Genomic DNA, 26401 nt, shown 5'->3' on the forward strand with positions numbered 1-26401 from the left:
GTTCTATGCCTGGTTCACCCTGCAGCTGCAGAGATGGGCAGCAGGAACCTCGTGCAGCTCAACCAGGAGAGGTGCAGAACCCCTGGGGAGGAGCAGGAGGAGCCCAGCACAGTGCTCCTGTGGTCTGCAAGGCTCGGGTCTGCTTGCTGCTATCAGAGCGCGGCCACGCTCTGCACCCGCGTGCACTCTTTGCTGAATTAGGAAGCAATGCTACTTCCTGAGATGAGCTTTGGTGACCGTCCCCATTCCCTGGTCCAAGTTCCCTTTGCAGTCCCTGCAGAAAGATGGACATTTCTGGGGTCAATTCATTGCACGCACTGTCACGCCCCGTCCGGGGCAGGATAAGCAGTTTGCCTTGCTGGCTCAGCGTCTGGACTGCCTCAGTGGGCATCTGAGAACCGGAGGCCTGGCAGCTGCTCCAGCAGTTGGAATATCCCATCCCGGATCTGCTTCACCTTCATGCCGTAAATGAGTGGGTTGAGCATGGGAGGGACCGTCAGATAGGAATCAGCCACCAGGACTCGGGTGTGAGGTGCCAAGCCAAGAGAGAACATCTGCAGGTACATGGAGAGGAGGCCGCCCGTGTAGAAGAGGAGGATGACGGACAGGTGGGACCCGCAGGTGCTGAGCGATTTGAGACGAGCCCCTCGGGATGGCAGCCTCAGCACCGACCTGAGGATCATCCCGTAGGAGAAGGTGATGAACACAGAGTCTGTCCCGACCAGCAGCGTCGCCACGATGACGCTGTAGAGATCGCTGACTGATGGGTCAGCACAAGCCAGCTCCACCACGGCCATGTGCTCGCAGTAGGAGTGCGGGATGACCCTGTCCCTGCAGTAGGGTAAGCTGGTGAGGAGGTACATTAAAGGGGTCATGACGGCAGCTCCCCGGGCCAGAGAGAGCAGCCCTATCTGCGTGGTCCGTGCGTTGGTCAGGATGGTGCTGTATCTCAGCGGGTTGCAGATGGCCACGTATCGGTCAAAGGACATCGCCAGGAGCACCCCTGACTCCACGGCGGTGAAGGTGTGGATGAAGAACATCTGGGTGAAGCAAGCGGGAAAAGCGATCTCTCTGGAGCCCAGCCAGAATACACTCAGCATTTTGGGAACAACAGCAGTTGTGAAGATGAGGTCAATGGCAGCCAGCATGGAAATGAAGTAGTACATGGGCTCGTGGAGGGCTTTGTCCAGCCTCACAGCAAGCAGGACCGTGCTATTTCCCAGCAAGGCCATGATGTACATAAAGCAGAACGGGATGGAAATCCACGTGTGGGCATCTTCCAAGCCAGGGATTCCCATCAGGAGAAAAGGCGAAGAGGTGGCATTGGGTTGGTTGGGGGCTGACATGGCGCAGCGTCGGTTCCCTGCAGCGCAGAGACAGAAAGTTCGGGATTTTGCTACCGTTTCTTTGGTCACAAAACTGTGCACACACAGCATCACACAGCGTAGGGAAAACCTTTGGGGAGCTGTTACCCACGGTCAGGTTTTTAAACCGGTGCTGCGGTCGGTGCTTTCCAGAGGATGCATCACCGGGGGGGCCGATCCCATCCTGTTGGGAACCGCCTTCCCTGCTGCTTCCCCTCCCAGCTGCCCAGGCACTGCTTCCAGAATGGTCACCTGGGGCCATGCAGGAGCTCCGCTTGGACAACGTGTCCACGGCAAACCTGAGCTGAGAGAGAAACTGCAGCCAGAGGAGCGATGTCTCGAGCAGCAGCCATTGCTGCCCTCAGTTGAGGAAGGTTGAATTACGTGGTTACCAACAGCCCACGTCAGTCCACGAGGCTGAAGGACAAAGCAGAGCAGAACACAGTCCTGTTTGGTGTTCACATCATTACAGTGTGGGATTCTCTCATTCCCGGCAGGCAGTGTGCAGTGCAGGCTGGTGGGCAACTGGGGATGGAGAAGCTCCATGCCTTGGGTTTTTGCCCCAGGTGCAATTATCCCCATGGTTATAACCACACACCTCTCTTCCCATCTGATCCCGCCTGTCTGCTCCCTCCAGCTGCCTTCCCGTGCCCGGCCACAGAGGCTCTTCCCACCACAGTAAGTTCATAGAATGGGTTGAGTTGGAAGGGACCCCCGAAGGCCATCGGGTCCCACTCCCTGCAGTGCACAGAGACACCCACGGCTCCATCAGTGCTCACAGCCCCGTGCCCTGACCTCGGGTGTCTGCAATCTTGTAGCTGTGTGGATAGCAATCCTCCCAAGCTAAGCCATGCTGTGGTTCGGTTCCCTGGGTCCATCCCTGCAGACACCCGAGGTCAGGGCTTCAGTCCCGGTCCCTCCATCCTCCCCTTCTGCCCTCACTCTCCTGATGCCTCTCAGCTCAGTGCCATCCCACCTGCACACAGAGCAGCAGCGCTGCATCCCCGGACCCTACACACACAAACACACCCAGGTTAACCGAACTTCTCATCTCATCAGAAAACAAAATCAGGTTTGTTTGACAGGGGCTATTTCCCGCTGATTGCCGCTAATTGGATTAGGCTTAACTCGATTCCAGTTCTGTAATTCTCTTTTGGCCCCATCTCCTGCTGGCCGCCCGGCGCTGACGTCAGGCTGGGCGCTGTGCAGATAGCAGCACCGTCTGATGGCTCCTTGGGGCAGTGCTGCATTAGGCAGAATGGGGTGGGATGGGGACACGTGCGACGTACCCAGACCTGCTGCTGTTCTCGTCTGTCCCTCGTGCAGAGGGCGAATGGCTCCATCTGCTTTCATCTGCTTTCCCTACTGAAAAGCTGCCGACGTGCAGGAGGTCCCGTCCTGCCCCCCACTCCTCTTCTGCCCCATTCGGTGCTGTGGCTGCAGCTCCTGCCCCAGCCGTGTCCCCATCCTGGCCACGCAGGGCGCAGTGCTTCACGTCAGCCAAACTGCCCCCAGCAGCTCTCGGTGCTCCCTGCAGTTCCCCATTCTCATTTCCCTCTGCCTTTAAGTTTTGTCGCTTTTGGAAAGCAGAACTTCACAACAAATCCGTGCTGCATCTGCAGTGCATTGAGGTCACTGCCACCCACCCCGGGCACCACCAACCTCCTTTCCTGTAGTTCAGCTCTTTCCCACCGCAGCGGAGTCCCTTCTGCCGTTCCATCACTGCTGGATGCAGAGCCCCCGCACTGATAAGACGGGCCCTGTGCTCTCCGCTCACACTTTATCACACCTTGCAGACTCAGCCCTCCCCACCCCGGCTCTCCCTCCCCCCTCCCCCCCATCCCAGACCCCCTGGGGCAGTGTGCGCTGCGTTGAGCTCATTATAGATTGGCTATAGGAACAGGAACAAACTTCTGTCAGTGAACAGTTTCTGCTTTTAGTTGAACTCCCACTCTGTGTCTTCATTCTAATGGGAAACTGAGCTGATTTCTTATAGGGAATCCCCAGCCCTTCCCGTTCCCTTGCTGGCTCAGCTCCTGTGTGTGTGCCCATGGCCTATCCACACACCCCCCCACATCACACTGCTCACAGCGGGGGGGCAGAGCTGTGGGTGTGCATCAATCCCCCCAGCGATGCAGCAGGGTGAGTCCTGCGTGGGGGTTCCCAAGGGCACGAGTCCTCCCGGGAGTCTGCAGTGAGCTCTGATCAGTGCCAGGGGGGCACAGCACGAGCCCCCCGTGTTCTCTCCCATCTCGCTTATTTTTCAGCTGGCTAAAGGAGATGGGAAAGGGAGGCGGCAGCAGCAGCACGAGTCACAGACCCCCAGACCCACAGCGGTGGGAAGGGACCTCTGGAGATGCCCCAGTCCAACCCCTGAAGCAGTTCCCTGCAGTCTTTGCACAGGACAGCACCCAGGTGGGTTTGGATGTCCCCAATAAGGAGACCCCCAGCTCTCAGGGCAGCGGTGCTGGGGCTCTGCCCCCCTCGCAGCACAGAAGTGCTGTTCCCCAGGAGTACAGGGGGAGGATCCCCTCCCTCGCCCTGCTGGCCACGCTCCGTGCAATGCATCCCAGGATCCCATTGGCCTTTTTGGCCACAGGGCACACTGCTGGCTCACAGTCACCTGTTGTCCACCAGGACCCCCAGGTCCTTCTCCACAGAGCTCCTCTCCAGCAGCTCAGCCCCGACCTGTACTGATGCAGTGGTTGTTCCTCCCCATGTGTAGGGCCCTGCGCTTGTCCTTGTTGAGCCTCCCTGGGTTCCTCCCTGCCCAGCTCTTATCCTGCCCACCCCTCACTGAATGGCAGCACGGCCTTCTTGGCTGTCAGACGCTGCTCCCAGTTTCGTTCTATCACCAAACCTGCTGAGGGGGGACCCCATCCCTTCATCCAGGTCACTGATGGAGACGTTGAACATGGCCAGACCCAGCACAGCCCCTTGGGGAACACCACTAGTTACAGCCTCCAGCCAGACCCTGCGCTGCTGATCACAGCACTCTGAGCTCAGCCAGAGGGGAACGAGGGGATGAAGAGCAGCCCCGTGGAAAGGGGCCTGGGGGTCTCTGCAGTAAGTTGAACATGAGCCAGCAGTGTGCCCAGGCAGCAGGAAGGACAACTGTCCCCCTGATGGGCACCAGACCCAGCACTGCTGCTGGGCAAGGGGAGGGCTGCCCCCTCTGCTCTGCTGTGCAGCCCCACCTCCAGCACTGGGTGCAGTTCTGGGCACCACAGTATGGAAAGGACATAAAATTATGAGAGACTGTCCAAAGAAGGGCTATGGAGATGGGGAAGGGTCTGAAGGCAGGGGATGTGAGGAGTGCTGAGCTTCCTTGGGTTGTTTGACCCAGAGCAGAGGAGGCTGAGGGGAGCATCGTGGCCCTACAGCCCCTCAAGGCCCTACAGCCCCTCATGGCCCTACAGCCCCTCATGGCCCTACAGCCCCTCATGGCAGCCTGTGGCTACCTAACAAGGAGGAGCCAGCAATAGAAACAGAGGGAATGGCAATGAAGCAGCAACAGAGGAGTCTGAGGTTGTATATTAGGATGTTCTGTGATATATCATTCTATGATTCCATGTGCAGGAATCCTTGTCCCTGGAGGCATTCCCGAACTGTGGAGATGTGGCACTGTGGTCAGTGGGTACTGTGGGGGTGGGGTGCAGTTGGGTTGGGGTTGGGATCTTGGAGGTCCTCTCTGATCTTAATGATCAGATGATGATTTCTCACTCATCTATCCCTATCTCCTAACAGGAACTGACACTACAGTCCCTGCAATGCCTGACAGCCTCCTGCTGACAGCACCGATAGGTTTGCATTGAGTCAAAAAGACAGCATAGAAGAAATTTCCCCACTTTGAATAGAATCTGTTTATTGACACAAATACACGTGCAGTTGCATTTTAAGTGATCACAGGGATGTTCACAGCACTGAGGACATCCCCAAACCCAAAGCTGGCGGCCACCCCTCTGTCTCCTGGTAAGAAGGAAGGGCAATGGCAGCCTGACGTTTGCTCGTGATCCTGGTCCCAAACACCTCTTGTCACGCTGTAGGGTCTCACACAGTCATTAAAGCCAACAAGTTCTCCCCCATCCCCTCATGGTTTCCGTTCCCTGTGTGCATCCATTGGGAATGGAATGGGTGCTGTATTTGTGTGGATGAACAGCCCTGGAAAGTCACTGAGTGCTGTGACAGGCGTGAGCCTTCCTGGGAATCAGCACGTTGAGCATTGCCTTCCGGATCCGCCTGGTCCTCATGCTGTAGATGATGGGGTTCAGCATCGCGGGGAGGGTGAGGTAGAGGTCGGCCAGCAGAACCTGTGCACGCACAGACACAGCGTGGCTGAACTGCTGCACGTAGATGGAGACCAGGCCGGGGATGTAGTACAGCATCATCACACAGATGTGGCACCCGCAGGTGCTGAAGGCCCTCCTGCACGATTCCTTGCCCAGGACGGCTTTCAGGATCATCAGGTAGGACACAGCAATGAAAGCTGTGTCCATCCCTACTATGAGAGAGGACATCGACATGCTGTACAGTCTGCTGGGGTTGGGGTCTGCGCAGGCAAGACTGGTGACAGCCATGTGCTCGCAGTATGAATGGGGGACCACGAGGGAACGGCAGCAGGGGAGGTTTGTCACCATCCCTGTCAGTGGGAGCATGAAAAGTAGCGCTCTCACCACGATGGCCAGGCATATCCGGGCAACTGTTCGTCGGTTCAGGATCATCCTGTACCTGAGGGGGTGACAAATGGCAACGTAGCGGTCGAAAGCCATGGCCAAGAGCACTCCCGACTCCTCTGATGTTGTGGAGTGAACAAAGAACATCTGAACAAAACAGGCGGTGTAACCGATCTGGTTGGAATGGAGCCAGAAGATGCCCAGCAGCTTGGGGACGATGGACGTCACCATCACCGCGTCGATGGCGGCCAGCATGGCCAGGAAGCAGTGCATGGGGTCCCGCAGGGACTTGTCCAGCACGATGACGAGCAGAACCATGCTATTTCCTAGCAAGGTGAGGACGTACGCTGAGCAGAAAAGGATGCCCAGGCAGATGGGGAAAGCTTCCAGGTTGGGGATGCCCACAAGGATGAAGGAGGAGGAGCTGCTGTTGGGGCGGCTGAAGGGGCCAGGAGCCATGCAGGAGGATCTTGCTTCTGTGCTTAAGAACGTGAAACAGAGCCCAGAGGGGGATCCTTGGGATGTGCAGAACTGAGGGTGCAAAGCTGAGGGCAACACGTTGATGCACGTGCCAAATAGGGAACCCAAACTGTTATTGCTATGTGTGAGATGGGACCTCTATGGTATGACATGGCTGGGAGAAGGGGACAGAGCAAAAACGCTGATGAAATGGGGCTGTTGGATGGCACGTAACTTCAGATGCTGTTCACATTTCAGAGTGAGCCACCGGGGCTGACCAGCAGTCTCCTTCAGTCCGTTGGTTGTGGAGACGATTCTTTGTCGGCTGCTCACCACCGCTGGGCTGAGATCTTGGAGTCGGCTGCAGGAGGAGGGGATGCTCAGCACTCAGCTTCCCTCGGGCACTTCCCTGCACCGTGCACTGCACAGAGCTTCTCCAAACTGCAAGGCAAGATGTGGTGTCGGGAGGTGCTCTGGGACATTCAGCACGGCCATGACAGTGCCATTCCCCACTCCGTCTTCATTCTTCCAGTCACTCCCGTATGGAGCCTGCACAATCAGGTGTTCTTCTGGCAGGAGGGGCTTGAAGGCAGCACAAACCCTGCAGCAAAGCCAGGGATGCTGTGGGTACCCGGGCTGCAGCCCCAAAGAGGGGGCTGTGGGATAACAGCTCGCGGGTCTGAGCTGCAGGTGCAGAGAAATGCTCCAAGCGGGGCACAGAGAGCAGCTCCCTCCCTGCCTCCCTCCCTGCCTCCCTCCCTGCCTCCCTCCCTGCCTCCCTCCCTGCCTCCCTCCCTGTCCCTCCGTGCAGCGCTGTGCCTTGGGCTGAGCGGGGGCTGCAGGCAGCAATCAGACACGAAGCACTCATGGACACCAACCTCTGGCCTGCCGTGCGTCTGAACGCGGAGCCGGATCCCCAGGTGCAGCAAACAGACGTGCTGCCAGCAGCTCTCTTTCACAGCTGGTGCCTGCGATGGGTATCACAGCAGCACTGCAGACCCCGACCCGTGGGGCTCCTCGGCCTGGCTGGGTGAAAGCAGCCCAGGCAGAGGCTGTGCTCTCACTGGGAGCACAGTGGGGCTGCCGCTTGGAAGGCAGAGTGTTGCGTGTGCATGGCGTGGTGCAGAAGGGCCGGGTGTTATCTGTGCTCTGCAAAGCCCCTGAGAGCCCCCAGGTGAGGCTGGGCTCTGCGCTGCCAGGAGGAGGGGATGCTCGGGGCTGCTTCAGCTCCTGCCATTGGCTCCCTCTCGCACTGCTGTGCCGTTGGGTGCCGGGGGGCACGGCAGTCCCCAGCGCCTGCCTGGGGCTCATGAGACCAATGCACCGAAAGTAGAAGAAGAACTCTTTGATGGTGAGAGAGCAAGGCCGTTCTGAAACTCCACGTTTCCATTCTTCTGCCCGTCCAGAACCACAACAGCCGTCTCCTCAGTCCGATGGGCTGCCCAGAAGAGTCTGTGCCAGAACACAGGCTGGGAGGTGGGACCTCATCGGCACTGACAGCACCACGCAGTGTGTGGGGGGAGGATGTCCACAGGTCACACATACAGAAACCCTATGGCAGCAAACCTCCAGCACGGGGCCTTCGTGGATCACTAACGGGCTGCCCAGCCATTATCCCTCAGACTGGAAAGATCATGGCAGTCTGGCAAAGTTCCAAACTTGTCTTATCCAACCTTAATGATTCTGTGGTTCTGCCCCATTCAGCTTTAGTCCTATTTCCAGCACCAATAGCAGACCTATAGGAAGGAGGCAAGAGCTGATTCCTGTCATACTTCCCTTGAGTGCCCTCTTCCCATCTTCCAATTATTTGAAGCTCAGGGACTTCCTAGTCTGGATGTGGTTTCTCCATTGTTATTAACCCCATCCCAAAATCCACCTAGGCTGTTTTTTTTTTTGGAGCAAATGTTATCATTTATGCTGTCAATCAAGGAGTCCCACAAATTAATGGCGCTTTTGGGGAAAACAGACGCACAGAAGGTGAAATTAGCCTGAATGGGAACAGATACGCGTTTCTCAGGCACTGTTTTCCCCGTTGTACCGAAGGGACGGATTTTATCTCCCTGGTGTTCCAGACATTTGACTCTCCTGACCTCTACGTAATCTCTGCCAAGCCGCTTTGAGCACCACATGACACAAGCCAACAGGCACGTCGGTCTGTTTCTCATCGTTGCTTTTTGCAGTGCGATGCCAAGTACCATGAAGCCAATACTGTGGGAGCTCTGCCACGATAACGCTGGCCATAAGAGCTCATTGCAGAGAGGGCTCTTCTTGCAGTGCAGTCAGACTCCTCGGCCGTCCATCCAGGGATGCAGAGCCATCGATGGGGGGAGGTGGTTTGGAAGGAGTTGTGCCTCCCCCTGCCAGGACTGCTGGTATGGAGAGGGCAAACACATCGGAGATCCTAAAATCCTTTGCTGGTAGAAGCACATGCTTTTCCCTCCTCTCACTCAGAGGTAATTGCAGATCCTATGTGCTGTTCTGGGCAGTGGTACTCGTTACTCACCCTGTGCTAATAGGCTATCCAGGTTATTAAAAGATGCTCTTCAATGAGCCTCGGGTGCAGTTTTTCCTGGGATGTGATGCCTTGGTTTGCCTTTTTCTGGTACATTCACAGTCCCGTTCCCTTGGCATGATCTGATATGCAGCAGCCCCCTATGGGGAGCTATCCCCACTGCCCTTCAGTTTCACCCATCTTATAGCTGCCTTGTGCTTCACGCTCTCTTCTGCCTATCTGCCCACCAGCCCCACGCAGTGCCTCAGGGCCCAGGCAATGGGGGCAGCACCCTGAGGCCGTGCCCCAGCCCTGCTCAGAGCTACACACATACAGGAGGTGCCCCCCAGATCCTCAGCCCCAGCCCAGCCTTACATGGAGTCCTTCGCTTCCACCAGCAGACCCCAGGGGCAGCTGCAGTTGCAGCCTGTTTGGAAACGCCACGTTAGGGAGATGTTGCAGTAATTCAGGTGATCGTTGAGCTGTACATCCAACAGCAGAGGTGGGAGCAGCACTTTGAGACTTCAGCTGGAGCGGCACTTCAGGTCCTGTTGACACTTCAGAGCATTTTCCTTGCAATGCATTGGTTCGAAAAGCGGGTAGGGTTCTGCTTCATGCAATTAGTCACTTCAGTAACGCGTGAAGTGACAGGTTTTGATCATTGCAGTAGTCAAAACCCTGCAGATTTTCTAGAAATGAGGAACGCTTCCAGCCAGCCTTTCCTGGCTTGCTGTACTCCATTAGATTTGCTGCAAACTGATCGTATTTGTTTTCAAGCAGTCAAACATTAAAGTGCCCCCAGAGAATGAGGTGCTCAGTATCAAACAAAGCACGACGGGAGCTGCCACGTTTGGTTGCTGGCAGATTGGCAAAGTGTTCCTGATGTTATGAGGAGTGAATAGATCCGCACATCCTAGGATGTGAAGTTGAGATTTTAACTCTCTCCTCACCCATTTTTTCATGTCTGCTTCTCTGCTGCTAAGCTGTGGTCACTGCATGATCCAGATTTGATGGATTCCACATTTCCGTGCAGTTCTCAGATGTGATCCATCTATCAGCCGTGCAATCTGAGTCCATGTAAGACACATAGCCGACTGTCTTTGCAACTAATTAAAAGCCACCCACCACTCCTCATCAGCAAGAGTCAAAGATCTCTTGAGTTTTGATTTTAGGAGACCTGGGGTAGGCATCCAGCCCCCATCATGTCCCCAGGATGAGATCATCTCCAATAGATAAACATAAACATACAGCAATCATTCACTGCAGAGACACCCTCCTTTCCCCAGAGCACCTCTTTCAGAACATTTTCCTACTGCTGAGCCCATTCCTCACCAGAGCTCGTGGCTTTTGTCCTGTCCATAAGGGACAAGAACGACTCTTGATGTGACCTTCTTGATGATGTTTGCCATCCTCTTCAGGTGAAAAGGAGCAGACCAGAGCTATGATCAGGTAATGGCAGATCTTAGATGAGCGGATCACCAGATGTTAAACCTACATGCCCACAGCTTGTTTGAAGTTGGCTTAGCCATGGAAAAGCCTGCATCCAAATAATTAGCACTGACTGTAGTGAATTCATGCAGGAGGGTTAATTGAGGTCACAGGTCTATAGCTGACAGTTCTCCACCCCAGTATTCACTCAATCGATGATGTCTGGAAGTAATTAAGTAGATCATTAACCCAGTAAGAGGCAAAGTTCACATATATATATTGGCATATCTGGTGGCTTTTAGGGCAGATTGCTTTATGCTCACCTCAGTCTGGCTGAGGGCTGAACTTGGCTCAGAGCTTGGCACTGTGCTTACACATACTGGCATAGCCCTGGGTTAAATGCAGCCTTCCACCCAGCTCACCATGGGGCTTCGGGCTGGCTTTGCCCAAGGGCTGTTTGTGTCTCACACCACTGAGCAACTCCTCAGCTTGCTAAAAGGACCCACATGCCAACATTTATGCATCTTAAGGAACCTGACCACCCTAACCGCTCACGGCTGGGTCTGAAGAGACTGTGATCATCACAGACAAGAAACTGCTGCCTGGGAGTAGCCAGGAATAGCAGTGGTTTGTGAACAGATGTGCTCCTCCTCACCGCTGCTTGGGTTATCTCTGTCTCAGCGTTCAGGCAATGATGAACAGATTTTTTAGAGTGGTCCATAAAAGTGGAAGGTTTCATGGACTCATAGAATCACCGAGGTTTCCATCTTTGTCTGAAGAAGAAGAGGCTCTGGAAATAAAATCATAGAATCATTCAGGTTGTAAAAGACCTGTAAGGTCACCTAGTCCAACCATCAACCCATCACCACCACGTCCACTAAGCCACGTCCCTCAGTGCCACATCCAGCCTCTTCTGAACACCTCCACAGGCAGTGACTCCACCACCTCTCTGGGCAGGCTGTGCCAGCCTCTCCACAACATTTTTCCTAATATCCAACCTCAGCCTCCTCTGTCACACTTTAAGGCCATAACTACCTTGCAGCTCTCCACAGCTCCTGAAAGGAGTCTGGGAGTCGGCCTTTGCTCCCAGATAAGTGATGGGATGAGAGATGATGGCACGAAGTTGTGCCAGCGGAAGTTTGGGTTGGATATTAGGGGCAATTTATTCTCTGAATGAGTGACCAGGCTGCCCAGGGAGGTGGGGGAGTCATCCCTGGAGGTGTTCAGGGACTGTGAAGATGTGGCACTTGGAGACGTGGTTAGTGGGAGTGGTGGGGATGGATTGGGGTTGGACGTGGTGATCTTACAGGTCTTTTAAAGTCTTCATCATTCTATGATGATCTCACATGGGAGGTCTAGCTGTTCCCCCCAGAGCCTTCCCTTCTCCAGGCTGAACACCCCCAGCTCTCATCCTGGCTCCTTAGCAGAGGTGCTCCAGACTCTGAGCATCCCCACGGCCCCCTTTGGCCCCACTCCAGCAGCTCCACATCCTGGCTCCAGAGCTGATCACAGCACTGCTGGGGGTCTGAGAGCAGAGCAGAGAGGGACCTGTGTTTGTCCTGGGGGTTGCCCCTACCCAGGTGCAGGACTTTGCAGTTGACCTTGCTGAACCACTTGCTGTTTGCACTGGCCAGCTTCTCCAGCCTGTCCAGGTCCATCTGTATGGCACCTCTTCTCTTCAGCATATGGACTGCCCCACTCAGCTTCGTGTCACCCCCAAACCCACTCATGGTGCACTCAATCCCGCTGTCCACGTTGCTGGCAAGGGCACCAAATAACACCAGTCTCCATACTGAGCCTTGAGGAATACCACTCATTACTGGCCTGAACCTGGACACTGAACCATTGACCTGGATCCTTTGAGTGCGACCATCAGCCAATCCCTTACCCTCAGAGTGGTCCCTCCAACAAATCTACATCCCTCCAATTTACAGTCAAGGATGTCAAATAGGACTAAAGAGTCACAGAATGATAGAATCAATCACAGAACGGCCTGGGTTGAAAAGGACCACAGTGCTCATCCAGTTCCAACCCCCTGCTATGTGCAGGGTCGCCAACCAGCAGACCAGGCTGCCAGAGCCACATCCAGCCTGGCCTTGAATGCCTGCAGGGATGGGGCATCCACAGCCTCCTTGGGCAACCTGTTCAGTGCGTCACCACCCTCTGGGGGAAAAACTGCCTCCTAAAACTGCCACTCATCACCAGTCTCCACCCGTTCACTGAACTGTGGGCTCTTTGAATGTGACCATCCAACCCATTCCTCATCCGAGCAGAGCAGCCTGCTTGGCAAACCGAGCCTGGTGCCAAATCCAGAGAACTGGAAAATTTTCAGAGCGCTCCGCTTTGACGTCACGGTGCTGATAGTGAGCTGGATGTAAATAACATCCTTGTTTGAACTCCTTCGGCTGCTTTTCGTTCCTTTCTGTGTGCTAAGAAAACGAGCCGAGGGCCTGCAGGTCCCCCCCAGAGAGCTGCTGGTGCTGCTGGAGGGGGGAGAGGGGCAACAGCAGTGTGTGCGGATGGGACGGGGGGGGGTGGTGGGTGACCTTTGGGGTGTTTCGCTGTCGTTTTGCTCGTGATTCCCCTCCAACAACAAAGACATGACTTCTGTTGCCTGAGTTATTTATTGATGCACGAGGCTGCCACAGATCTGATTCATAGGTCGGAGCTTCAGACACCGCACGCAGAAAAACAGCCTCCCGTCAGCCCACCCGATCCATCATTCCTCTGTGGAATGAACACAACTGCTTCATTTATTTCGCCCAAGTCCCAGAACAAGAAATGTGTTTTGCTGCATAGCTGGCGTATTTCTAAGTCCGGGCTATGGAAAGAGGAGATCCCTGTTTGCAGTGTGAAAGGAATTTATGGGATACGGACACAAATCCGTGCCAGTTTCGCTGCCATGTCCATAACTGCTGCATCCCCGACCCTGCATTTGCAGCTGTTGATCGGGTGGTGAGAAATCCTCACTCCCAACAAGGTCCTCTGACATTTGATGTTCTTCCTTCAATATATTTCCATGATAAATCCCCCTGATGGGCTCAGCTTGGGTGCACAATGGTCTCTTCCTATGTTGGACCCATTTGTGCCCAGCACAGGGAATCCCCCAGCGTCCTCCCCAACCCCAACACAAACCCCAACCCAAACCATCCTGCCCTCACCGAGCCCACCGTCCCATGGGTTTCTTACCTGTTTCTTACAACAATAAAAAATGGTAGGCAGTGAAAGAAAAAAAAAAAACCTCCCTCCCCAAAAATCCCACAATGAATATATGAATATGGGATGAAAACACTCTGTAACACCCATCTCTGCTGCTGCTTTTCTGGGGTGCACTGACATTACTGTGAGGAAGGGAACAAGTTCCGGAGAGAGGTCACTGCTGTAGGACTCCGACTGCAGCCACAGAGCCCTCCACCCGCGGGGCTCGTGCAGCCTTTTACAGCAGCAGTTCTGGCTGCACAGAGCATATTTGCTCTACAGTTTCCTGCCATAAATTATTATTTGTGTTATGATAGCGACTGAGAGCCAGCTGAGGGTGGGGCCGCATGCTGCACAGCAAAGGGACAGAAGTGCATTCCTCATCCCCAAAGTTATCGACCCAAGCAAAGGAAAATCAACCCCTGGGTGAGGTCCAATGGGCAGTTCTGTCACTGCAAACTGAGTGAAATCAGGAACCCACTGTAGCAGGGGGGGTTGGACTCGAGGATCTCCAAAGGCCCCTTCCAGACCCTATGACTCTGTGAACCTCCTCTTTGTTCGTCCTCACCCCACGAATGACGAACCTTCGGGGTGCAGATGTTCCCCACGGTGATATGGACCAGCGGGTCCAGGTCCTTCCCAAACCAATGCACTACAGACAGCCCAGCCAGTGGCACGTAGAGGGCCAAGACCACGCAGATGTGGGCAATGCAGGTGCTGAGCACCTTGAGCAAATGGCTTCGTCCCACGGCGAGCAGATATCATCTCACACAACACAGAAGTCCCAGGAAAGGATGGAGGACCGTAAATTAAAGTCGCAGAGGGCTGTGTAGGTAAGGGTAAAAAAGTGCCTGGCCACGTCCAAAGTAAGCACGCTTCTGACTGCTCCAAGTTTTGCAGTTTTTGTGTTCATAGCACAGCTTGGGATTCTGGACACCTCCCCTCCCTGCGATGCGCAGTGGGGCACAAGGCAAGGAAACCTCAAACTGAAACCTACTCACAAAATGCCATCTGGGAATCGCTCCTTTCCCCCCCGAAGGTCCTTCCTGATGAGCAAAGCAGCCGCAGCCCTTCTGAGAGCTGTGGAGTTGTTGGAGAGGTTGCTGCAGCCCCAGGAAACCACAGGGAACTTCTGCTCAGCGCTGGCTTTGCTGCGGATAAGAGCAGGTTGCAGGAGGAGGTCGTGTGTGGATGGCGGAGGAGATCCTGGAGAGCAAAAGCCAACAAGCTCCAGAGAAAGCATTACATCTGCACCTGTCAGGCACTGCCATGGCACAGAGAGGCGTCCTGCAGTTTTGGTAACCTCAGACTGCTCTGCCTCATGGGACATCCCCATCTGTCCCCCCGGGCACTGCTCCGTGCTGGGACAACCCCTCTGCTGGACGTGACTTTGCTTCTGCACACAGCTCCACACTGTGACACCACTGCAGCACCCCGAGGGTCAGCACAGCTGCTTAACCACTGCAGTAACGACTCCAGGTGATGTAGGACCGGGGAAGTGGTTGATCATGCCCTTAGTGCTGCTCCAACCTCCTGCTGCTTTCATTTCAGGAGGGGGTTCTCTGTTTCGGGCAGCTCTCAGCCATCCCTCTTTGAAGGCTCTCTCCTTCTGAACTGAATGTAAATAATTCAGACCTACATCAGCTTTCAGGAAGGGGTTCCTCTCATCTGTCAGCCACCTTGCTGAGGTTTGTTTGCTCGGAGCCTCCCCACCACCAGCTCCATTTGGTGGCCTCTGGTTACAAGGCATGGCAAAGCCACCACCCTGCACAGTCCCCGGGTGATGGGTGCTTTGTAGACCTGCACCACTCACACTCTGCAAGTTCCTCAGGATAAAGTTTATGATTATAATATGATATCATAAGACAACGATCCTATTGGCTGGAGATACCGTCTTGATCTACCTTTTCTGGGAGCCCTCTGGGGACTTCACTTAGGGACTGAAGGGAACCATCAGTTACCAGAGCTAAGTGACAGCACCAGGAGGTGGCCGGAGGGGACGTGCAGGCTGCTGCAGCACTGACCACAGGATCAGCCTGATGATGAAGCCCTGAGGACCAATGCGCTCATTGATGAGCAGGGAGTGCTTCCACCAGGCAGTGTCCCTGAGAGTCACACTGACAGCCCATGGGCAGGCTTAGCCAGGCTGGATGTGGCTCTGGGCAGTCTGGGCTGCTGGTTGGCGACCCTGCATGTAGCAGGGGGTTGGAACTGAAGGAGCATTGTGGTCCTTCTCAACCCAGGCCATTCTATCATGATTCTATGATTCCGTGAGCACAGCTGTGCTCTGCTCTCCACGACGATCTGATCTGCTGCTCCATCCTGCCCCGGCCCAGGACTGCTCACTGGAGCTGAAGAAGCTCATTCAGAACCAGTGGGGAATCCCAAATGCAGACAGAATGGTGCTTGAAGTCATTTTTGCTAATGAGAGCAGTGGTCACTTTGCTGAATGCATCGAGATGGACATTTAGAGGAACATTTTACTCATTCCCCAGTGGTCTATGGCTGTGTGCTCCCCTATGGCAAAAAGGGGAAACAATTCCCCTTCCTTTCACAACACTGGCTCCCATTTTTCTATAATCCCTGGCCCTGACCCATATCACAACCAGCAGATGAGCCTCAGAGAGCTCTGCTGTTTGCTAACCCTACCTGTGCCTGCAGACACAGATTGCTCAGGACAGCCCAGTTGGTGCAACTTCTGCTCAGAGCAGCGGGACTGGAGCTATTCTGCGTTGCTTCAGAAGGCATTCAGGTTGGATATTAGGAAAAGTTCCTTCTCCAAAGAGCCTCTGGGCACTGGCACAGACTGCCAAGGAAGATGGAGGGGTCACCATTCTTGGAGGAGCTCCAGAACCATGGGGATGTGGCACTGAGGGATGTGGTTGGTGGGCATGGTGGGGTGGGCTGGGGTTGGGCTTGGGGATCCTAAAGGTCTTTTTCAGCCTTCATGATTCCATGATTCCATGATTTGCCAGTTCTATCACTTCATGATTCAGTGGCTAAACACCCCTGGAGAAGTGCTGCTGCATGCCCAGGCATAGGGACGGTGTGATTCTGCCTTCAGTGTGCCTTCTTAGCACTTCCATTTCCTACACAAAAGCTGATCCCTGAAGGCCAGGCTGGATGGGCTCTGTGCATCTGACCTATGGGAGGTGTCCCTTCCCATGGCAGAGCTGGGCTGGAGGGGTTTTGAGGTCCCTTCCAACACAGACCATTCTATGATGCTTTTCCCAGTGATGAGTTCTGACCCATGCCAAAAGTGTCACTGCGGACCCCGCATCCTTCCTCCCCCTTCATGGGGAGATCCATCCATTGCATTGCCTGGGTAGAGCCGTGGTGCTTACAGCCACTGCACAGCAGCCAGGTGGGACTGCTGGGGCACCCATGGGGCTCAGTCTGCAGGGAGAAGTACAACCAGAGCATGCAGCAGCTGCAGTGCTCCTGGAGCCCTCAACATCCTCTGCTGTGCTTGGGGCAGTGCGGGTGGGTGCCTGCAGGAGGGCAGAGCAGAGGTGTTCCTGCAGGGCAGTGGTGATGGGTTGGAGGGTTGAAGCAATGCAAGGAGTTACACAGGATGCTCATCCCTGTGTCTCCCTCCCCCCAGTGGGTGTCTGGGTGGCTGATGGAGGGACAGAGCTGCTTGCAGGCAGCCCATAGCACCGAACGGAGATGCAGTGTTTACTGACTGCTTTTGCAGTGTTTGCCATCAGGTTTTATTACAGCCTTGGGCAGATGAAGCACCACTTCAGGCTCCGGGCCATAGCTGAGCCTCTGAATTTCTTCCCTTCCATTTAACCCTTACCGTCGGCTGTAAAGCACAGCTCCATTTTCCTTCCATCGGGGTTACTTTGGTTAAACGTCCTGCAGGTTTGCTGGTAAAGGTCCCTAAAACATTACACATTTTGCCACACGTAAACAAAAAAGGGAAGAAATCAATACAGGTAAAATCCTTCTCACCTCAGAGTGAGGCATTACCTCTCGTGGTCAGACTGCACTGGGGTCAGGGCACGCAATGATCCTTCTCTGCCTTCCTCTCCCTGGATATTAGGGAGTATTTCTTCTCCAAAGAGCAGTCAGCACTGACACAGCTGCCCAGGGAGGTGGGGGATTCACTGTCTCTGGAGGTGTACAGAGCTGTGGGGATGTGGCACTGAAGGATACGGTCAGTAGGCTGTGACTGGGGATCCTAGAGGTCTTTTCCCACCTTAAGGATTCGATGATTCTATGGTTCCCTCCCACTCCGTGCCCCTTTTCTGTCCTGCAGGGACTGTATGGCTAGGGCTGCAGAGCTGTGCCCTGGCTGCTCCGTGCCCACCACTGCAGGGAACAGCCAGACACAATGACCTCCCCATCCCCATCCCATCCCATCCCCATCCCATCACATACCATCTCATCCCATCCCTATCCCCATCCCCATCCCCATCCCCATCCCATCCCATCCCATCCCCATCCCCATCCTCATCCCCATCCCCATCCCATCCCATCCCATCCCATCCCATCCCATCCCATCCCCATCCCCATCCCCATCCCATCCCCATCCCATCCCATCTCATCCCCATCCCCATCCCCATCCCCATCCCCATCCCTTCCCATCCACACCCCATCCCATCCCCATTCCCACCCCATCCCATCCCTCTTCCTGCCCCAGGCTCCTGCTCTGCTCATACTGCCAAGCAGCTTTCAGGCTCCTCTCAGAGGGCTGAGCACTCAGCCTCTGAAGCCTGAAGTCCCCGAAGGCTGGGGCTACAACCAAGGGAGTGGTGTTAAGTGCCACACTGCTCTTTCTTTGTTGTCTGCTGCCGTGCACAGCCCTGACTCTGATCCCAGGGCTGGCATATGATGTACATAAGGGCAACAGTTCTTGGCTCTCAGGAGCTGATCCTCCCCATGCTGTTGCAGTGGGGTGTGTGGGCTGTCTCACAGCAGGGCTGTCATTCCGGGATGCTCTGTTATTTCCTGACCCCTGGACCCTCAGCGCATGAGATGTTGGCATCTAACAGGACCAAGTCCAGTTCCCTGACCTTCACCCTCACTGGGATTCCTGGTGTGCTGCTGAGCAGCCACTGGATGGCATTGCCTCTTTGCTGCCTCTCCCTCCTCACGCTCCTGGGGAACAGCACCTTACTCTGGATGATAAAGACTGACCACAGCCTCCATGCACCCACGCACTATTTCCTCTCCATGCTGATCATGGCAGACCTGGGCTTGCCTCTCTCCACCCTGCCTACCATGTTGGCCATTTTCTGGTCTAAGTTCACCTCTGTCTGTTTCGAGACATGTGCTGTCCAGATGTACTTCATCTGCATCTCCACCATAGAGCCCGGGGCCCTGGTGGCCATGGTCTCTGACTGCTTCATTGCTATCTGCCACTCTTTGCACTATGCAGTACCTGACCAGTCCCTGATAATGAAGACAGGGGGGCAATTTTCACGCAGGGCGTCTGCACAGTGCTCTCCATTGCTGTTCTCATCAGGAAGATGCCCTTCTGCAGGTCCCGTGTGCAGTCCCACTCCTGCCTGCATCAGGACACGCTGAGACTGACGTGCTGGGATGTCCGGGTGAACAGCCTGTATGGGCTAATGGCCATGGTGCTCCCTGAGCACCCCTGTGTCCTACACCATAAGCATCAGGGCCATACTGAGCACTGTCTCCCGGGAGGCACGAGCCAAAGCCTTCAGCACATGCATCTCCCAGCTCAGTGCCATCCTGGTGTTCTACACCGTGCTCATCACCCTGTCTGTCACTCACAGATCCAGAAGGCACCGCAGCCCCTGGTGCCATGCTCATGGCTGATGCCTGTCTCCTAGTGCTGGACTTGCAGGCGTACAGCTGGAGGAGCAGGCGGGTCCTCATCCTGCTCAGCCAGAGGGGAGCCCAGCATCACACCTAGTGCTGGGGAGGGCTCCTTCCTTCCCTCTCCAGATGGGTTTCTCACAGGCAATGTCTTACCCTGGAGAAAAAAAAAAAAAAACACTCCAGGAGAAACCTGTCACCCCTTTTGCAACACAGCTCTTTTCCTTCCCATGGAGAGATGGGTGACTGCAGTTCACTTCGGAGGGCAGAGCTGCGGTGCACAGCGGTGCCGTCCTCCTGCAGGTGGGGGAGGAGGCTGCTGGGAGCAGCCAAGGAGTCGCTCTGATGGCAGATTCGGGCTCTGAAGAAGTACAAACAATGCTGCCAGACTCGTGCTTTTAATTACGAGCCTCCCCACATCCATTGGTTGTACAGAGCTCACAGTTCCCGGGGCTATGCGATCACATGAGACTCCGCAGCGTTCATTATGTGAATCATACGTTTCTCATCTTGGCTGTTATGAAGGACAGACAGGATCTAATGGCTGAGGACACAAAGCCAGGGAGCTGAGCCCCATCTCCTTGCAGGGTCTGCAAGGGGGGCGTATGCTCTTTGCTATCTCATGTTATCATCCTCACTGCCTGTAACTCTTTGGGAGCACCACGAAAGCTCCTCCCCGCTCCCAGGCTGTGGTTCAGTGACGGTAGGTTGGCGTGGGGTGCAATGTGCATGCAGTGCACTCCAACACATCCTGTGACGTGGTGCTCTCTGTGGCTACGTTCCCACATTTCCTTCATGATGTGTTAGGGACACGCTTCACACCCAAGCTGGCTGAGCTGCCCCTTCCACCAGATGAGCCCCCGCGCCGTCCCAGGGCGATCCACCTGCTGTCCAACCCTCTTTGGTTGTGTAAAATAAACCTCCCTGCAAGCCAAATCCCTGTGACTTCATCCTGCCTGCCGATTACAGCCAACTATCTTCTCCATTTCCTTCTGCCTCCAAACCAATGCCTCATCTGCTCTCCTCCTCTGGGCTATCTCATATGTCAGCAAGTGCAAAGCTTGACCTGGGCAGTTCCAGATGAGCTTTGCCAAATGCTGCATCATTGCTCCCAGCCCTCTTGCAGCTCTGCTCACGCATACTCAGCATCCCCGATGGGGCACTGCTGCAGTGTGATGACATCCAGAGGCGGCTGCGCCCCCAGGCTGGGGCTGCTGATGTGCCCCAAACTGTTCCCCCGTTGCATTTTTGCACTCAGTCCTTGGGAGCAGCAGCTCATCCCAGGAGATGAGGGCTCCAGAAAGAGGGAGCAGAGTGAAGAGGAGGAGAAAGAGCCACCAGCGCCGTGCAGGGCAGGACGGGCAGCACTGAGGGATGGAGCAGAGCAGAGCACTGATTTCAGCACAGGCACAGGGCAGGAGGTGCGAGGTCAGGGCTGGAGCTTCCCCCAGCTGTTCTGAGAGCTGCAATGGAGAATGCACACAGCAAGGATCATTGAGGTGAAAGGGAGATAAGTGCCTGGGCAATTTTTTTTTTTGGCAAATGTGAGAGTTATGGGAAAATTGTACTTGGAGCTTTCTTTTTCATTGGCCAAAGGAAATGCTCTGTCTCCTCCGCTGCCTGCGAGATGCTGAGCAGCAAAAGCAGCAAACACTGCTCCTGTGCATGCTGCAAAGGGTCGTGTCAGTCAGGCTGATCTCTGCAGGAGAAATAAAGATCTCGGAGCAGAAATAAAGGTGGCTGCAGGGAAATGTGAATGTGGGAAGCTGCCAGAAATCTCTCCTGTAATTTTTCCCAGGGTTTGTAAAGAAGATGTCTGCAGCTCAGTGTGCAGCTGCACCAGGGGAGAGCCAGGGAGCTGGTCCAAGCAAATGGGATCCTGGGCTCCATCAGAAGGTGGGGTGGCAGCAGGGACAGGGAGGGGATTGTCTCCCTCTGCTCTGCCTTTATGAGGCCCCATATGCAGTACTGCATCCAGGTCTGGGGCCCCCAGTACAGAAAGACAGGGAGCTGTTGGAGAGGGTCCAGAGGAGGCCACAGAGATGCTCAGAGGACTGCAGCACCTCCCCTACAAAGACAGGCTGAGGGAGCTGGGCTTGTTGAGCCTGGAGAAGAGAAGGCTGCGGGGTGACCTCAGTGCAGCCTTCCAGGACCTACAGGGAGCCTACAAACAGGAGGGGAGGCAACTCTTTGAGAGGGGAGATAAGAGCAGGACAAGGGGAAATGGTTTGAAGTTGAAGGAGGGCAGATTGAGGTTGGATGTGAGGGGGAAGTTGTTGACAGAGAGAGTGGGGAGGTGCTGGAACAGCTGCCCAGAGAGGCTGTGGATGCCCCGTCCATCCGTGGAGGTGTTGAAGGCCAGGTTGGATGGGGCCCTGGGCAGCCTGGGCTGGTATTGAGTGTGGAGTTCGGTGGCCCTGTGTGTGGTGGGGGGGTTGGAGCTTCATCATCCTTGAGGTCCCTTCCAACCCAACCATTCTATGGTTCTGTGATTCTGTGAGCTGCACAGAGGTCTGGGCTGCCTGCACCCCCCATGTCTGGGGTTTGGGTGACAGAGGAGCAAACCTTCATCATCTGCATCCCCACAGGGCCATCACCCAGACAAACTGTGAGCTGTGCAGAGTGTTTCCATCCTCCTGCTGAGATTCCCAAGCTGCTTTGACCTGCACAAGGTTGGGTTGACCTCCCCATGGGGTCCTGAGCTCTCAGCAGTGTGAGGCTGTGCAAGCATCACGCATGTGGTATTGCGGACAGGCAATCTGATGGGAGTTTGAGTGTTCTGCTAATTGCAGTGACTCACACTGTGGGTGCCGGGGGGAAGAGGAAGGCTGCTGTTTGCAGCCTGTGAGTGCCAAGCAATTCCCTGGACTGCTTTGGGATCAGTGCAACTGATGGCAGTCAACTGCTGACAGCTCTGGTGGCGGATTTAACCACTTCCCTACAGGCAGAATCCACAGCGGGGCTCATTGGGGAGCGCTCTGTTCAGTGCAGACAGCAGTGCTGGGTGACAGCGGGGCTCTGAGCCACCACCCAGCCCTCACCTCACCACTGCCATCCATACGGCAGTTCCAATGGGACCCCAACCCTTCACTCACACTCATCACGATGCTATTGTGATGTTAATCTGGTTCTGTTCTATGTCTGCATTTACTTTAAGACCACCTCACCCCCATACTGGACCAATGTCTCCATGCACCTTGCTGCTGTGGGTGCAGGTCTGTGATGGAAGTGCAGCCCTGAGGCGTGCAGCAGCAGTGCAGCAGCCCCCAGACCCACTGCTCCCCCGCTGCCCCTCAGTCACAGCCATTGCAGCCTTCCTGCAATAACCGACAGGTCCATGTGCCTTCCTAACATTCGCTGTTTGCTTTTCAGTGTTTGACTTTCCGTCAGCGGCGCCCAAAGTAATAACGTACATTCCGAATTTTCTATGCTTTCCAGCTGTCGATCCCTTTTTCTTTTCTGCTCTTGCTCAGCCCTCCACATATGCATTATGTTTGCAAGTTCACCAAGTCCTCTCTTGCCAGCAAAAAGTGTAAATGGTCAGCTTTACACCAGCGGTGCCGCGGCCGGGTCAGTGCAGTGGCTCTGATAATGCTATGAAGGGATGTGAAAATACACCGCGTCCAATCACTGCCTCAATTACTTCTTATTATTCTGATCAATATTTATACTTTTTTCTCATCTCACAATGTAATTGGTGCAGATTTCCTACTGGAAGTGCAAACCATGCAGCTCCCTTGCAATGGTTTCAGATAATGTACCTACAAATCTCATAGAGGTTCCCTTCCAAGAAAGAGGGAAGGCTCCGTTGTGCACAGCAGCACAGCCTCATCTGCTCTGCCCTGATGGTGCTGATGGAGTTACAGGCCATAAACAACCCAGGTCAGTTCTGGGATGCACTGCTGCATTCCACGGAGATATTTGGGAGATTGCTCTTATTTTTATAGCAGCCATTCGACACCTCTATTTATGTGTCATGGGATTTGACAGTCGGGAGTTTCTGTTTAATTTTGGGGACTTTGTAGTAAGCCAACAGAAATGGAGTGATGCTGAGAAGGGGGACACGTTCAGTGGGAAGCAGTTTGGTTTTCCTCTGGAAGTGGATGTGAGCTCCCCTTCTGACCTGGTTTTAAACCACAGCATCCCCTGTTTGCACCTCCATATCCGCATGTTTGCACATCACCATGCTAAGCAGCTTTCAGCTCCTTGCAAACAGATTTCACACCTCAATCTCAGCCCTCAGCACGAAGCAGGTCATGGCTGAGGCCAACATGAGTTGGACATTTTAAGTATGCAACGTAGGGACACCTAAAAGGGGATACCGCTTTTCAGAACAATTCTAGAAATCCACCTTCTCTCAATGAAATCTGAGTTTCTTCTGCCTTCGGTGACCCAAATTTGGGACTACACATGGCTTCCTATGACAGTCAGAGGTGACGAGCCAAAGCAATCTCTGCAGCGTCTCTCCTCTATGGTGGGCTGCTCTGTAGTCTCAGGCAAGCGGATCTCAAACTAAATCCCCCTCCTTGAAACTACATTCTCCATAGGGAAGCCTTCATCTTACATCTCACCCCATGAGTGTGACACACTGGGGGAGCCTGAGAGCTCCCTGGGTTGTGTGCCTGCTTTTGGCCCATCGGTATCTCTCCAGAAGCTCCAGTTCATGAATCAGTGCCGGGTTGTGCTGTGCAGGCTCCCAGATTTGCAGAATAATCCTCATCTCCAGCTGTGGGAGGGAAGTGAGGCTCTGTGTGTGCCAATGCCCCTGACTGTAGGGGACGTGGTCAGCCCATGCCTGGAGCTGCTGTTCGCAGGGCTCAGCTTTCCTGTGCCCTCCTCCCCCTCATGGCACCTTGGTTGGGTTGGGCCATTCCATCGTGTCAGGTTCTTGCAGAAGGAGAGGGTTAATCCCACCTCAGTGTGAGGGATGGACCAGATGACCTTTTCGCGTCTCTTTTGACCAAACTGTCCATGATTTCTGTGATTAGCACGGGATGGGCAGCATGGAATTATAGCACCATGGCTTTGATGACCGAGGGCAGTTGGTGGGCATTCATTTCTGCTTCTACTGCAGGGCACGGCATTACCAAGTCTGGGCTGTAGTGCCAGAAACAATTGCCCAGCAACAAGTGTCTTCAGTCATCAGATGTCCATCCTGACAGAGCTAGAAAAAAGAAGTAATTCTGTTAGCAGCAATGAGATTATGACTTCACTCGACAGCAGTAACTCATAGCTCAATTATCAGATCTGCTCGGCTCTTATCGTGCCCCCTTTTAGCAGCAGCCATCTGATAACATCTCTCAACCACCAGCCTGAATTTCCACCAGCCTGGTGATGTCATGGTAATTTATTTTGGAAAGCAATAACAGTTTGGCAGAGTAACGTCGTTACTTCCCCACCTCGTAGCTCTGCTCCCAGTGCTGATGGCTTCTTAAAATCACAGCGTGAGCCCAACTGCTGCTCTGCCTTCTGAGGGTCCTCGCCAACCTGCCTGGCCAGCAGACTGATAGAGGTGAATCAGCGCATTTGACCTTATCGGAATGAAATGATTTCAAGCTTGAGAATGTGAAAAGCTTCGATAAGATCAAAACCCAAAGTCTTTCCCACTTTTTTAGAGTGATGTTTTGGAATTTTTTGTCTATCTACACCCGGTAAAGACAGTTGTGAAGTTGCTGAGCCACATGTGCACCGGGGTTCACAGAATCACAGAACCATGGAATTGTTGAGGTTGGAAGAGCCCTCCAAGACCACCAACCCAACCCCAGCCCACCCCACCGTGCCCACTGCCCACAGCCCCCAATGCCACAACCCCACAGCTCCAGAACATCCCCAGGGATGGTGACCCCTGGGGATGGTGACATCCTTTGGAAAAGGGACTTTCCCTAATACCCAACCTGACCCTCCTCTGGTGCAGCTTAAGGCCATTACTCTCATCCACCTTGACTGAGATGCGACCAGACAAACTGGAGACCGCATGTGTTAATTGATTTGTACCATTCCTCTCTTTCCTTCTGAGAAGGAAACTCTCCTGCAGAGCGGGTGATGTCTGTTCCTGCACCCAGCAAGCTCTTGGAGTGGACCCCATTTTATGAATTCAGTGAAGGTTTCCCGTAGGAGTGCAGATGCCTGAGCCCCCCTCTGTCACCTCTAGCAAGAAAAGAGCAGCTCATGTCTAACAGCAGGAGACATTTCCCTCTCTACTGGAGACACAAGGGAAGGAAAAACTGCTTTCCTAGTCACGGCAGTGCTGGTACATGGAACAATCCTTTCTTCCCACACTGATTTTTCCTTTATTTCTTTGAGTTTCGCTGTCCTAAATGGCTGTAGGTGCTTTCCATGCTGCTTTGGCAACCGAACGGTCTCTACAGCTCTCAGAATGATTACAGTTGGAAAGGACATCCAAGTTGACCAAGTGCAGCCCCAGCCCATCCCCACCATGCCCACTGGCCGTGTCCCCATGCAGTGCCCCCTCCTGCTGCTGGCCATGCCCACTGTGAGGGGCTCTCCTGTCTGCCAGTCACAGCACACATTCTGTGCCAGGAGCACTCTGGGATGACACAAAGGTGATGCCCAGAGCAGCGAGTTCCTCGGTTCTGCCTCAGTGTTCCTTCCAGGCAGGGCGCACTCTCAGCATCCCAGCTCCTGTTTGCAGCCCTCAGAGAGTGTGATTCTGCTGGTGGAGGTTTGGGACGTGCTGTACATGGTGCAGCTCCAGCCTGCATTTCACCAAACCATCTGCAGGTCACGCTGACCCACATTCACCCCTCTGCTGCTCTGAGTCACCTCCGTCCACCAGCTTCTCTTCGATAGGAAAACGAGATCGAGGGCTTCGCAGTGTTTGCAGATTTCTCTCCTCTTGTTTGATTTTCCACCCCACACACTAAAAGCAGAGGGTTTGCTTTCTTTGCACAGAACTCCCCGTCCCTTCTGCACTTTCCGAATCCCCTCATTGAATTATTTACCTGCCGTGGTCAGCCAGGCATTAAATATGTCAA

At 54.5% G+C, this 26401-nt stretch overlaps 3 protein-coding genes and 1 long non-coding RNA gene across 4 annotated transcripts; 1 reads left to right on the top strand and 3 right to left on the bottom strand.

Moving 5' to 3' along the window:
- Positions 1-307: 307 nt before the first annotated feature.
- On the bottom strand, positions 308-1346 carry OR52L1 (olfactory receptor, family 52, subfamily L, member 1). Its single transcript, XM_040660299.1, has one exon. The coding sequence runs from the start codon at positions 1344-1346 to the stop codon at positions 381-383; it is 966 nt and encodes a 321-aa protein (XP_040516233.1). The 3' UTR covers positions 308-380.
- A 3626-nt stretch (positions 1347-4972) lies between these two features.
- LOC428119 (olfactory receptor 52I1-like) lies at positions 4973-7230 on the bottom strand. Its single transcript, XM_004938979.4, has one exon. The coding sequence runs from the start codon at positions 6494-6496 to the stop codon at positions 5534-5536; it is 963 nt and encodes a 320-aa protein (XP_004939036.2). The 5' UTR covers positions 6497-7230; the 3' UTR covers positions 4973-5533.
- Positions 7231-17307: 10077 nt separating this feature from the next.
- LOC121109300 lies at positions 17308-17957 on the bottom strand. The gene is made up of 2 exons (XR_005844821.1): positions 17589-17957; positions 17308-17498 (listed from the first exon to the last, which is right to left on the bottom strand). It is a non-coding gene; the product is annotated as an uncharacterized LOC121109300 (long non-coding RNA).
- A 424-nt stretch (positions 17958-18381) lies between these two features.
- Positions 18382-19528, top strand: LOC107052463 (olfactory receptor 51H1-like). The gene is made up of 2 exons (XM_046904196.1): positions 18382-18998; positions 19203-19528. The coding sequence occupies exons 1-2, from the start codon at positions 18450-18452 to the stop codon at positions 19404-19406; spliced, it is 753 nt and encodes a 250-aa protein (XP_046760152.1). The 5' UTR covers positions 18382-18449; the 3' UTR covers positions 19407-19528.
- The last annotated feature ends 6873 nt before the right edge of the window (positions 19529-26401 follow it).

This window comes from Gallus gallus, chromosome 1 (genome assembly GCF_016699485.2).
Source record: "Gallus gallus isolate bGalGal1 chromosome 1, bGalGal1.mat.broiler.GRCg7b, whole genome shotgun sequence".
Taxonomy (NCBI): domain Eukaryota; kingdom Metazoa; phylum Chordata; class Aves; order Galliformes; family Phasianidae; genus Gallus; species Gallus gallus.

What these genes read in the sequence shown, in the direction of transcription:
- OR52L1 (XM_040660299.1), bottom strand. Translation starts at nt 1,346, where the DNA reads ATGTCAGCCCCCAACCAACCCAATGCCACCTCTTCGCCTTTTCTCCTG.
- LOC428119 (XM_004938979.4), bottom strand. Translation starts at nt 6,496, where the DNA reads ATGGCTCCTGGCCCCTTCAGCCGCCCCAACAGCAGCTCCTCCTCCTTC.
- LOC107052463 (XM_046904196.1), top strand. Translation starts at nt 18,450, where the DNA reads ATGATGTACATAAGGGCAACAGTTCTTGGCTCTCAGGAGCTGATCCTC. An exon ending in GCCACTCTTTGCACTATGCA is followed by an intron (nt 18,999 to 19,202) that starts GTACCTGACCAG and finishes TAATGGCCATGG; the next exon opens with TGCTCCCTGAGCACCCCTGT.